The sequence below is a fragment of the Pituophis catenifer genome, unplaced genomic scaffold, assembly GCF_029215685.1.
Source record: "Pituophis catenifer annectens isolate HBS135680 unplaced genomic scaffold, rPitCat1.0.hap2 SCAF_4, whole genome shotgun sequence".
In the NCBI taxonomy this organism is placed as follows: domain Eukaryota; kingdom Metazoa; phylum Chordata; class Lepidosauria; order Squamata; family Colubridae; genus Pituophis; species Pituophis catenifer.
The window spans coordinates 49,555,845-49,569,823 of NW_027256884.1; the positions used below are offsets into that span (position 1 = coordinate 49,555,845).

The 13,979-nt window shown below is 40.3% G+C and overlaps 1 protein-coding gene across 2 annotated transcripts in view; it reads right to left on the reverse strand.

Moving 5' to 3' along the window:
• CTPS2 (CTP synthase 2) overlaps window positions 1-13,979 on the reverse strand; it is a 159,796-nt gene that overhangs the window by 95,516 nt on the left and 50,301 nt on the right. For both annotated transcript variants that reach the window (XM_070943707.1, XM_070943708.1), the window contains exon 5: window positions 11,847-11,963. In XM_070943707.1, coding sequence (XP_070799808.1) covers window positions 11,847-11,963 — 117 coding nt within the window. The remainder of the gene's footprint in view (window positions 1-11,846; window positions 11,964-13,979) is intronic.

The window sequence follows — 13,979 nt, forward strand, 5'->3', positions numbered from 1 at the left end:
TGCTAGCCTAGACGTCCTGAAGTTGGTTCTTCTCTGAGACAATGGGAGCTGGCTGCAGTTGCTCACCCACTGTCTCCAGCCCAGGAGCATGTGGCTGTGCCAGCAGCAACACCCCTCTGCCCATGGGCTCTCCCCCACCCACTCCCGTCCTTCAGACTTACCTTTGCGGCAGCAGTGGTGTGGTGAGCATTGAACCATTGAAATGAGCAGAAGTGGGAAGTGTGGCTGGACAGTGGAAGATAAGGGTGACAACTAGAAGAAGGGTGATGTGAGCAGCGCAGCTTTGCGGTAGGCAAGGGACCTCCTCCCCAGGGCCCCCGTCAGCCAGGAAAAGCCAGCCACACAGGGAGTGGAGGACCTATGAACTAAATAATAATGGGGCAAAGATACACCCTTGTCTTACCCCTTTATTTGTGTGAATCCTGTTAGTCAGAGCCCCATTAACCGCATACTGCACCCTCAAACAGGTACTTGTGTAACGGGCTTTAATCAAAGCCAGTAGTCTAGGTTCTATTTTAAGAGATGTCAGTTTACTCCATAGTACTTCTCTGTTTACCATATAAATGCTGCTGTAAGGTCTATAAAAGCATCAAACAGGGGTCTCCTCTTATAGGCATATTTGACAATTAGATGGTTCAAGACAAAGCAGTTATCAATAGCGGATTGGCTTTGTCTAAAACCTGCTTGTTCTTCTGTGAGGATATTATTTTCCTCTACACAGATTTCAATTCTGTTCAAAAGGAACCTAGCATATATTTTTGCTGCAATGTCAATCAGGCTAATGGGTCTATAATTACTAGGATCCTTTTTATTTCCTTTTTTATATATGGGGACAACTATTGCCATCTTCCACCCATCTGGTATATGGCAGGTGTTATGTGTAAAAAGACCTGCTAATACTGGACCCCACCAATTGGGAAATTTCTTGAATAATTCTGCTGGTAAAAAATCCTCACCTGGGACTTTATTGCTCTTTAAGCTTTTAATGATAGATTGTATCTCCTTTTCCGAGACTGGTGTCCAAGGAGAGGGGAGTTCTAGGGTTTACTAGATCACTGGTTAAAGACAGTTTCTTTGCAGATTTCGTGGAAGCAAACAAAAACTGATAATAATTCTCCTCAGCAGAGATTGGTATATCAAATGCAAATCTCCGTTCCACCTGCTACAGAGTGCCAAAATATTATTGAGTTATGACTTCTGGCAGCCAACTCAAATTCTGACCAGATTGAAATGGTAACACTTTTTTTCTTTCATGTTATATATATATATATATTTTATAAATACTTTATTGAGTTTTCCAAAACAAAAAGAAAATATACAATCTATCTCTCCTTTCGGAGGTACGGTGTTTATACAATATAGTGAAACAAAAGTTAAAAAAAAGCTTCATCTTTAACTATACATTATTCTATACAATATAACTATAATTCATGTGCCAGGTCAAATTCTAAAATCATGTTTTCATCTTATTGTTCAACCAGTGATACCAAATACCCCATACATCATAATATTTTGAGTTGTCCTCGTTTTTTAACTCACTTGTCAGTTTCGCCATTTCTGCGCACTCTAGGATCTTATTTATTAGAGTTTCTTCTGAGGGTATAAGTTTGTTTTTCCAACATGTGGGAGAGAGATTTGGAAACATCTTGGCTAGCCTCGCTGGGGCTAGATACCACCTGTGTAACAATTTGTAATGATTTTCCCTAAACGTTGTCGATTTGGTTATTTTGTAATTTCTATTCCAAGCTATCTCCCAATCATTAAAATTTAGTCTATGTCCTAGATTTTTTTCCCAGATGTTCAGTTGATTTTTTGCTATGGACTCTGCCTTATCTTCATCTAATAGAAAGTTATAAATTTTTGTTAACATTTTCTTATCTGTTCCCCAAATAATTTTGTCAAAGTTTCCGTGTTTCGCTGCTATACCGAATTTGTCTCTATCTTTTTGGAATCTTGAGTTGATCTGAAAATAGTTCCACCAATCCAAGTTAAAGCCCTGATCCCTCAATAGATCCAGCGATTTAAGTTTCCCTTCTTCATCGAGGATGTCCTTGTATGTACCCCATTTATAATCATCTCTCCTGTTTGGAGCCGCCAACGCTTCCATAATGGAAAGCCAGTTGGGTACCTTGGTATAGATCCTCTGTCAAATTTCGACCCACATGCGAATAAGAGTCTCCCTGATTTTGTGTTTATGGAAATAGGATTTTTTCTTATTCTTTATATCCCAAAGGTCGGCGTGCCATCCTTCTAGGAGGTCATGTCCTTCCAAAATCAGGATTCTCCTATCTTGTAACTTGATCCACTCCTTGATCCAGATTATTTTTGCCGCCTTTTGATATAGTTCCCAGTCAGGGAGCCCAAAACCTCCCAAATTCCTTTTCCCTTGGAGTATCTTGAAAGAAATCCTCGATTTCTTGCCCTCCCACAGAAAATTTCTGATGTATTTGTTCAAGTCCAAAAAGAATTTTTTGTCTAATGATAACGGAATGTTTTGGAATAGGAACAAAATTTTAGGTAAGATATTCATTTTAATCGCTGCAATTTTACCAATCAGAGATAATTTGAGCTTTTTCCATCTTTCAAGGTCTTGATGTGTTTTCTGCAGAAGGGGGATATAGTTATCATCTTTTAATGAGGAGAATCTCGCAGTGATCCATATTCCCAAGTATTTTATTTTCCTAACTGTCTGGAGGCCTAATAAATCTTCCAATTCTTCCTTTTGTAGATCTGTCATGTTTTTCACTATTATTTTAGTTTTATCCTTATTGAGTTTAAGGCACGCCACTTCTCCATAATCCTGTATTTCCTGCATTAATTTTACACCGGATTCTAATGGGTCTTCTATTATGAGGGCTACGGCGTCAGCAAAAGCTTGAGTTTTGAATATTTCGTTCCTAATCTTTAATCCTTTAATATCTTTGTTAGCTCTTATCTTTCTAAGTAGCACCTCTAGTGCCAAAATATATAATAAGGGAGATAAGGGGCATCCCTGCCTCACTCCTTTTTGAATCTGAAACAACTGGGTTCTGTCTCCATTCACTAGTATGTTTGCCCTCTGGTTTTTATAGATATTCTCGATCATCTTCCTAAAGTTGGTGCCGAATCCCATTAGGTCAATTTGATTTATCATAAAAGTCCAATTCAAGTTGTCGAATGCCTTTTGGGCATCGACAAACATTAAGGCCAGCTGTTTTTCAGGATGTTGTTCGTAGTATTCAAAGGTGTTTAAAACTATTCTCAAGTTGTCTCTGATCTGTCTCCCTGGGAGAAAGCTGTTTTGATCTTTATGTATCCACCGATTTAAAATTTTTTTGAACCTCTCCGCAATTATATTCATGAACAATTTATAATCTGCATTCAACAATGAGATAGGTCTGTAGTTGGATATCTGTTTTGGGTCGGCACCTTCTTTCAGAATAAGCGTCAAATAAGCTTCCCTCCACGAATCTGGGATTGTGATACCCGCAAGAGCCTCGTTTAGTATTTCTAGTAGCTCTAGTTTTAGGGCATCATCAAATTTTTGGTATATTTCCCCGGGGAGACCATCTGGGCCTGGAGTTTTATTCTTCTTTATTTTAGAAAGGGCCGTTTTTAATTCCTCTATAGTAATCTTTTCATTTAACATTTCCTTTTCTTCTTCAGGGATTAGCGGTAGTTTAGCTTCCAACAAATACTGTTCTACCTTGTTTGACACAATTCCTTCACTTTTGTATAGACCTTCGTAAAACTTTCTTATGCTCTCTAATTTGTCTTCTTCCTTCGTCAGCAAGTTACCCTGAGAGTCTTCTAATACTAATATTTGGTTTTTTTCCTTCTCTTTTTTTAATTTATACGCCAGCCATCTCCCCGACTTGTTAGCGTTCTCAAAACAATAATGCTTGGATCTTTTTATTTTTTGCGCCATTTCCTCCTGGTCCAATAAATTCAATCTATGTCTCGTCATCGACCACTGTTGTTTGATCGCCTCATCTCCCGGGCATTGCTGGAGTTTATCTTCGGCTTGCGATAACTTTTTGGTGAGCTCTTCTCTAGTCTTTCTTTTTTCCTTGTTTTTGAAGGCGGTATATGAGATGGCTACCCCTCTCACATAAGCCTTCATAGTGTCCCACACAATTTCTTTGGCTGTCTCTCGGTTTCCATTTTCTATGAAGAAGCGTTTGACTTCTTCGTTCAATTTCAGTATAAACTCTTCTTCATATAGCAACTTAGTCCTTAGACTCCATCTCTGTTGTATTTTCTTTGTATCGTGGTGCCAGCTAATTTCAAGGAACTTATGGTCTGCCCAAGCATTTATGCACATGTTAACCTTTTTAATTTCTAGGCCCAGTTTTCTGGTAGCCCAGACCATATCTATTCTAGACCAGGAGTTTTGTGGCATTGAATAGAAAGTAAATTGTCTATCGTGGGGGTGTAAGGTACGCCACATATCAATTAGGTTTATCTCGTCCACTAAATCAAAAAAGGTCTTTGGTAAGGGAGATCTTTTATTCTTTTTAGTTATATCGCATTTGTAATCATATTTTGGATCTACTATTCCATTAAAGTCCCCTAGCATACATATTTCGTTATTTGCCCATTTTGCCAGCTGTTCATGCAATTTCCGGTAAAATTTCCCTTGTTTTTTATTCGGGGCATAAACCCCAAAATATAAAAAAAAATTTATATTCCCTTGTGTGTAACATCTCAGCTTGTATATGAGCAGTAGATTCCTCTGGGAGAGTCTCATGGCTGCCTTCTTTTTCAGTTGCTAGCATTCAGGATCAAACCAACGGGGTCTACCCGGGCTCTTTTTGTAGCAGGTTTAGTTGTTAGGTGTTTCTTCAGAATATTACAGAGATTAGAGAATGCATTGAAGACTGACAGGCAGTCAGTAGTAGATGACTGGATTGTTCTAGCCCACTTGGTAGCATTCTCTGTTTTAAAGCAGTCTGATATTGCCTTAGTATCTTTGGCCCAAATTAACCTTTTATTTTGGATCACCTCTACCTTTTTGGTGAGCCATCTGTCAGCCATGTTATATGGTCTTAAATCTGAATGGCCTCGCAATGTCACGCTTACAGGCTGATGATCACTATTGTTGCTAAAGTGTACTGTGACCTCCGAAAAAAGGTCGACTTTATCTCTAGACACACAAAAGAGATCCAGTACACTGCTTGCATGGCTGAGTGGTATTCTTATCTCCCAGAATTTGAAGATTACCCTTAAAAATTAAGGAGACTGTGAGCAGGCCAGCATTATTACTTTTGCGGTCTCTCGAGAGCCACTGAGGATGGTTATCAAAAAACTCCCCTGGGACTCCGTTCTTCTGGGCAAACTCATACAAAGAGGGACACAACCTAGCATTCAAATCTCCTAGTAATACCACTATGGACTAAGGGAACAATACAGATATATCATGTGGGATAACTTCCAAGCCCATCCAGTATTCAGAGTTATAATATCGGGATGTGTTTGGAGGGATATACACATTTACCAGTATTAACTCGAACTCTTCATATCCAAATTTAACAGCTAGGAAGTACAAATACTTGTCTTCATTGTATAGCTTCTCCCCCTGCCATTGCAACTCTTGCTTTATAAGAATGCATAGCCCACCAGAGGGTCTCCCTTTGTTTTTTGTGCTGGGGAGGCCCATCCCTGAAAGCCTGGCAGTTGTGGTTCGTCCACTACAATTAACCAGGTTTCTTGAATGGCTATTACATCAAATTTAGGGAGAAGGCTCATTAGTCCACTATCAACCATCCCTTTCCAGCCAGCTACGTTCCAGGTCAGTGTCTGTATGGGGTTCTCGGACACAAGGTGGTCTGGCTTGGTTGGTTGGCTAGATGGTAAAAATGCCAGATGTCGACATTGGAGCCAGAGTGATATCAACTATGCTTCCCATATAAACATAGTTATTGTGAGGTTCGATATTTCTCCTTGTGGGTTGCAGAACTTCTTGTTGCTCCTCTTTATATTGATTTCCAGTGTGCCTCTGCCCTTGCTCCAAGAATGATTTTTTTTCAGATGGGCAGGTACTCCGGCTTTCCCTCTCCTTCTACTGGAAAGTTGTTCTACTGGATGGTCAATTTGGACATGTATTACCAAGTCCTGATGGATTAACCTTTTCTCCTCTTTTTCTTTTGGACTAGTATGCCTTCTCTTTTTATTAATTGGGGCTTGAGTGCTTTCAAAAGTAGGACTTGATAGCAATTCCATGGAGGAGTTGCCAGAAGAAAGCAAAACATTCAAGCTTTCTTTTGCACCAGCTGCTGACCTCAACATTTGACCTACTACCTCAGTCTTCTCCAGTATCATCTCTTGGTCTCCTGGGCAGAGGGTAGCAAACTGGTGGACCAGTTCCTCCTCCTCATCAATGAACTGAAGCTTTCCATTGTGTAGGTTTAGAAATTCTTTTTTATTGTCCTTATCTTTTCCTAACCTTGTTAGTTGAGGACGTTTGGTATTTTGGCATTCCCAAGATAATTATCTACCTCCCTCACTGTCTTGGCTCTCTGCCCAGACTTTAACACGGACTGAATTTGGGTGGTGTGAAATAATGTCTTGGTCAAATACAGAGTTTCTTTAGTGAGGTCTCAAGCCTGAGTAACATCAATGGTAGTACAATCTGCCCAAAGAGCAATATTCTTTTGCAGCCTTGTCTGTTGGGGAGCCAAGAAATCTCTATTAGCTCATCAGAATATACCCTACAGCGTAAGAGTTGGGATAAAGAGATCACAACCACTCTCCTATTATGCTACCTGCCCCTATTCAGAGGGGTGTTAGCAACCTGGAGCATCCTGTGCCTCTGCAAGACCAGCCTCTCCACCGCATCCTCTTCGCCCTGAGACCCCCAGTCCACACAGGCTGGCCGAACTTCATGGGTAAGCTTTGGAATATGAGCTTTGCTGTTTACTTCTTCAGCTAGCTTATTAATATGTTTTCTCATTAGAGACTTTAATTCTTTAATCCCTCCATTTGCTTTCAGGAGCTGGTCAAATATGGCAGCAACTGTTTGTGCTGTTAGTAGGCAATTCTTAGCAACCAAATCCAAGTCTCCTTTAAAATTGTTCTGAGTGTTATCATTTTTGTTCTCCCCTCTAACTCCTACTGGAATTGCAACTCCCTCCTCCACAGATGAGCAGTTGTCCTCTTCCCAATACAGAAGGGGGCTAGGTTTGTTTGCCGGGGTTGCAAGCGGGGGAAGAAAAGAGAAAAGGAGACTTACTTGCAGTGTCCATTATCTGAAAAAAGTCTTTTATCTTAGGTTGTCTGGCCGTTGTCACAGCCCTGGATAGCTGGTTTGCTTAGTAGAGAAAACTTTCCTCTCATTCACTAAATGCTTTACTAGCTGGAGTAAAAAACTGGGGTAAAAGCTGGACTAAAAGCTGAACCTCTCAAGTAGTAAAACTGAAACTTTTTAAATTTAAAAGTTAAAAGTTAAAAATTGATTTAAAAATAGAGTGTTTTTAAAAAAAAATAAAAATAGAGTGTAAAAAGAACAAAGTTAAAAATTAAAAATTGATTTAAAAATAGAAAGAGCTCTATTTTAGAGAGAGTAAAATAGAGAGTAAAAAGGAGAGCAAAGCTCAAAGCTGCTGCTCATTCCCCATTCTCCCTCCTATTCAGCAGTGTAATAAATGCACAATACCTACATACCAGGGGTGAAATGCTCCAGGTTCCGACCGGATCGCCCAATCCGGTAGCAATGGCGGCGGATGGTTCGGAGAACCGGTAGCAAAAATCCCTGTGCCCCCCCCACATGCCCAGGTGAGCTGCACGATCATCAGAGATTTTTTTTCTTTTTCTTTTAAAAGCATTTTTTCTACAACTTCTTCCGCCGAAAAAATGCTTTTAAAAGTAAAAAAAAAAAACCTCTGATGATCGTGCGGCTCAACTGGGATCTCAGAGGCTTTTCAAAGAATTTTTTAAACCACCTCTTCCACGGAAGAGGTTGCAGAAAAAAATGCTTTAAAAGTCTCTCTGACGATCCCAGCTGAGTTGCCTGATCGTCAGAGAGACTTTTCAAAGCATTTTTTTAAACGATCAGGCAACTCAGCTGGGATCATCAGAGAGACTTTTAAAACATTTTTTTCTGCAACCTCTTCAGCGGAAGAGGTGGTTAAAAAAATTCTTTGAAAAGCCTCTGAGATCCCAGCTGTGTTCCTGATCGTCAGAGGCTTTTCAAAGCATTTTTTTGCATTTGCAGAAAAAAATGAAAAGCTTTGAAAAGTTAAAATTAAAAAAAAAAAAGTTGGCCATGCCCACCCAGTCACATTACCCCACCACCACCAAGCCATGACCACAGAACCGGTAGTAACAAATTTTACATTTCCCCCCTGCTACATACGAAAAGGCATAATTAAGATTTAATAGAATTACACTGAAACCTTGATTTATTAATCCCTCCATTAAGTAGAATTGGGATGCAACAGACTCAATTTCTATCCCCTGAAAGGACAGACAAGTCCATTCTATCTGAAGTAGTTTGGATAATGTAGTGTAGTTAAAATTACCTTAATTCTACCTTAATTTTATGTTAACCACAGCAATATTATTCAAATCACATAATGTTATGTGAATGATCTAAATTGTCACATTAACATACTTTCCTATTTAATAGGCATTTGGCATCCTCATTGGTCTATCAAAAAGTTTTCACTATTTTTATTATTTTGTTTTTTCATTGTAACTGGGGTTCTCCAGCTGAGTGTAGCCGCATTAACCATGGTTCATATTCGCAACACATTTTGCAGTGTAGTTTCTGAACTTAAACCTACATTTCCTATTTACTTTCCCCTTCCCTATTCTGGTTATAATTAATTCTTCTTTAATGTTTTTGTGTTGAACTGAGGTCTGACAAAAAATCAAAAATATACTCTGTATGTAAAATAACTTTTGGATAATGCTATGTGAGGTCTGGTAGTCAGCATTCTGCTCTACTAAACACAGTCAATATATACAGCCATGGCATTTATTACCAAGTTCAGTTTTAAATCTGCACTGAAGAAACCAACCGCATGACTAGCCTAACATCAGTGCATGTTGTCTCACAAAGCAATGTCCAAAAGTCATCATAGCAGCAAATAGTAGCTTTGAAAAGCCTACATTCCATTTTTTTTATTTTCTCTCTTTCTTTCTCTTTTCTTTTCTTTCTTATTTCATGGATTTTCAGCAAAGTATACTCTTGGAGAAAAACAATGTCTGAGGAGCTTCTTTTGCTGACTAGCATACTGGGATGGTTGACATTAAGACAGTTCTTTTGTAATAACATACCTGGACTCCACCAGGAGATCAACCTCGAGATGTCAGCTGCGGCCAAGAAACGGAGGAGAAAAAGAAGCCAGGAGAGATCCCGACTCAGGAGGAACCACCACTGCTTCAAGCAGGGATGCAAGCTGTTGGCACAACCCCAAAGTAAAAACCTGAGAAGTCTGAGCAGTCACCTGCAGCCATAAAGGAGTGAGTAAAGGAAGCCCCATACCAGGGGCCGAAAACCCACTGGGCAATGAACATGGGTGGGACAGAGGAGGCAGAAGACCCTCTTCTCCCTACTGGAGTCAACATGGTCCGAAGCAGTAAATGGAAAGCGAGGCAATTAGCCAAATGGGATGACCCCACTGAGTGGAAGATCCTAAATGCTGGTCACAGCTTATCCATGGAGCAGTTGAGAGAGAAGTTCGGAGGGATTCATGCAGCAATGATGCCAGGAAAACCCCCAATGAATCTGGTAACTCCCCTTCCCCCTATACTTTAGCCGATGGCACCGGTAGCCACAGCTATGGTTGGAGCCCCAACACAAGCAGCTTCATCATGCCTCCTCCGCTGCAACCAGTGGCCAAGTGCTCACAGCTTAGGTCCTGGCATGGGTGATGGCAGCTGGCATTCTCCCTCCTAGATACTTTTTGATACAGGAGGATTGGCAGCCATTCCCCTTGGTGGTCCGTGCCAAGGTGCTGAATTGACAAACGGTATTTGACGTAGGTACAGAATTGTAAAAGGGCAAACTGACCCTAAACAGATACATCCTGTTGTTTAATGTTTATTACACCCCAAATGTCATGTATATCCTAGAGAAGAAAAACTGCTTCCCTTACTGTCCCCTTTACTGCTCTTGAGGCGCCTTTGAGCCCCTTATCTCCTCTTTTATTATGTCTTGAGCTCTGGAGCTGAAAGCCTGAGCCTGTGAGAACCAGGCTGTTATGTCTTTCCTAGAGATAGATTAAAGGGTAACTTCTACGTGTGAAATGTTGCACTCTTTGTAATAACTTTGTCTTTATACTGTATAAATATCTGGTTGAAATCAGCCATCTCTGTTCAGACCTTTCGCTGTCTTTGGACTGTTTGAACCTTGCGCAATAAACTCTTTCCTGCATTGAAGTGCTTGCTCTAGTCCGTCATTTTTCCTATAACAGCTATAACAACAAAAAAAATGGAGCCCATCGGTCAATTGGGACAGAAACAAATGGCGGATGTGAAGGAAAGCATCCAACTAGCAGGAGTTAGGGAAAGTGCTAAGAAGCTGCCACGTGCCTGCAGTCAAGAAAGTGAAAACAGAAACAGCCAATATCTTAAAAAGAGAGTGATAGCTCAGAACCAGATTCCCAAGGAATATCGGGACCTGGCCAAGATTTTTGGCAAGAGGGAATCCGACACACTTCCACCCCAGTCCCACAGATTGTGTGATTGAGATTGTACCCGGGGCTAAGCTGCCAAAAACAAAGCTATACTCTATGACTCCCAGGAAGATGGGAGAGCTCTCCGCATTTACAGATAAGAACTTAGCCAGAGGCTTCATTCAACTGGTGAAGTTGAGAATGGTGGCCCCTGTGCTGTTCAAAGAGAAGAAAGATGGGTCCCTTAGGTTGTACATTGACTATAGAGGGCTAAACTGTATATGTGTGGAGAATATGTACCCACTTTCCTTAATGCAGGACATGCTGAGCTACCTTGCAAAGGGGAAAATTTTCACAAAGCTAGACTTGAGGAAGGTGTACTACCGAGTGAGAAAGCATGAAAGCCAGGTGCTACCAATTCTGGGTGATGCCATTTGGCTACAAGGAGTCCCTGCAGTGTTCATGCAATTAATAAATGAGGTCCTGTATGAGTACTTGTACAAGAGGGCCCTTGTGTATCTGAAGTTGTAACTCCATCATCCTCTCCAAGCAATTAGCAGCACTGGCCCTCATGAGACGGCAGGAAGCATCATCAACAACATTGACCAAGGACCGGACATGGCCACTAAAAGAAGCCCTGGCAGGGGATGAGTGGTTCCAGCAACACAAAAGTAAGCTGTCATTAAGAGACAGAATGGCATGGTTGGGGAGCAAGCTATACATCCTAGAACATATCTTTTAAAGGTATTATCCTAAAATAGATTTCTTTCAATTAAATGATATTTTTAAATAGATTTGAAGTTAAGATTTGCATTTAAACAACACACTTCCCTGGACACTGAACTGATCCATTTGAGGATTCACACAATGTACTGTGTTAGAAATTAACTAAAACAGGCTTCACTTACAAAACATATTAAGGCACAAAAAGCCTAACCCAAGTTTAGCATTTGCAAAATAAACATACTCCATTAGGGTTAGAGTTTGATCTAACTAAATGTTCCATATAAACACAGTAAAGGCCTTCAGATGTTTATTCATTGGTTGAAATAAATACAATATGAGCCTTTCAAATCTTTCCTAGAACCATTTAGTCTAAAATGTTTTGTTGGCAATGAACAACAATAACAAGACTATATGTAAGAGCATACAATTGCAGCTTCATTCACTTCTTCAAAAATCTCTGAATTCAGTATTTTATCAAATTTAAAATGAGTAAAGCAGTAACATATGATGAGAAATACTTACCTGTGGTACTAAGCTGACATGAATATTGCAAAAGTTCTCTCTTTTGGCCTTAAATTGAAACTGTCGAAAAGCTTCTATAAAGGGCATTCCCTCAATATCTCCAATAGTTCCACCCAACTAAAAGATAACATATGGAGTTAATTAGTTTGAACAAATAAAAAAACATAGTTCAATCTGTACCTCAGTTTAAGGATGCTTTTAAAAATGTATATAGATATTCCCAGTAATAATTTAGGAAAATTTGTGAGATTATTGTTTTTATGGTTATAATCATTGTGATATTATTCACTGCTCAGAGTCTATTGGTTCCATTCCTTTCTCAGTGGATGGTTTCAACTGGTGATGGTAAGAGAGGCTGATTTAATGATTTCTTATTTGTGGGTTGTCACAGAGGACAGTCCTTCCCCCACCCCCCATATTGCTTTTAATATCTACATGAAGCCACTGAGAGAGTCATCCAAGATTTGGTACCATCAGTATGTTGATGATACTCAGCTTTTACATCACTATCTGGGACCATGTTGGTGACGTTTTCCCAGTGCTTGGAAGCTGTGAATATCTGGATAGGAAACAACAAGTTAAAATTGATCCTTAGCAAGAAGTAGTAGTTGTCCTGTCCTGGCCCCTGCTACTCCCTAGGAAAGAACGACCCTTGACTCCATAGGTTTCAGAGAAAAGGTACTTTTACTAGACAGGCAGAGTGCATGGTGGATGAGGCAAGCTCTGAGGAAAAACCATGCAAAAATCATATATTGAAAGCAATCCCCAATGTCCAAAACCCTCCTCCCTAGGAGACCAGTCCAACGAGGTCTCATTCTGATGCTTCGGGAACTTGGTGTCTTAGGTGCCAGTATAAATTTCTTTCACAGGACTGGTTTCCTTGAAGCTCAGCAGATGGATTGGTTTGGAACCTCTGGTTCCTGTTAGTGTCGATACTCTCTAATTCCCCATAGCTTTCTTTCACACTTCCAACACACTTCCCCTCCCAGATCCCCCTTCCTCCCTGGTTATGGCAGTTGCTAGCAAGCTTCAAAGAAAATGAAGATGAATAGCTGACATTTGGGCCCCCCTTTGCAAAGGCGTTGGCCCTAAAATAGAGAAAAAGAGAGAATCTTAAGTAGTCAATTGAGGTCCAACTTTTTAGGTTTGTTGGGCTATTTCTTGTGGAAAGCATGAAGGGGTGTGTCAGCTCGAATGTGACGTCCGTCAACCATTCAGATTGGGGAGCAGGGAAATGTTTCCATGCAATCAACTACTGGATCCTGCCCTTGTGTTTACGAGAATCCAAAATTTCTTTCACCTCAAAATGTTGTTCCCCTTCTATGAAAATAGGAAGGAGTAGTGTGGGAGGAGGTGGCCAAAGGGAAGAGGTTACTTCTGGTTTCAGCAGGCTACAATGAAATGAACGGGGTGAATTCTTTTCAGGTTTTGGGGCAAGTCCAATTGTACTATGACTCAGTTTATAATTTTGTTAATTTGGAAGGGACTAGTCTATTTAGGGCCCAGTTTTTTGGATTGTTGGGTACACTGTATGTACTTTATTGAGAGGTATACTCTGTCTCCCACTTTAAATTCTTTTGGTTTGGTGCATTTTTTTATCAGTTTGTCATTTATAGGCTTCTTGCGCTTCCTCTAGCACTTTGCGTGCTACTGGCCACGTATTTTGTAATTGTTATATCCATTCTTGTAATGAGAGGTTCTAGGATTTGTCCAAAGGTAGTTCTGAAATTGCTACAAAGTCCTGACCTGAAGCTTGAAGGGGGTAAACCTGGTGCTGCTATGCACTGAATTATTATACACCACTTCTGCAAACAGTAAAAGATCAATCCAATTATCTTGCTGATAGTTAATATAGCATATGAGGTACTGTTCCAGTATTGAGTTGATCCATTCACACCCCCTATTCATTTGGGAGTTGTGGGAGGAGCTTAAGCCTTGAGCAGTCCCTGAGTTTCAAAAATTCAAGTGAGAAGAATTGCACCCCTCTGTGAAGTCTGTAAATATGCTGCACAAATAGCTTAGCCAAAGTATGGGCTGATAGGATCTTTGAGCAAGGGATGAAGAGGACTTTTTTTGAGAACAAGTCGGTAGCTACCAGAATTATGGTGTTCCCAACACTCTCAGGCAGTTTCA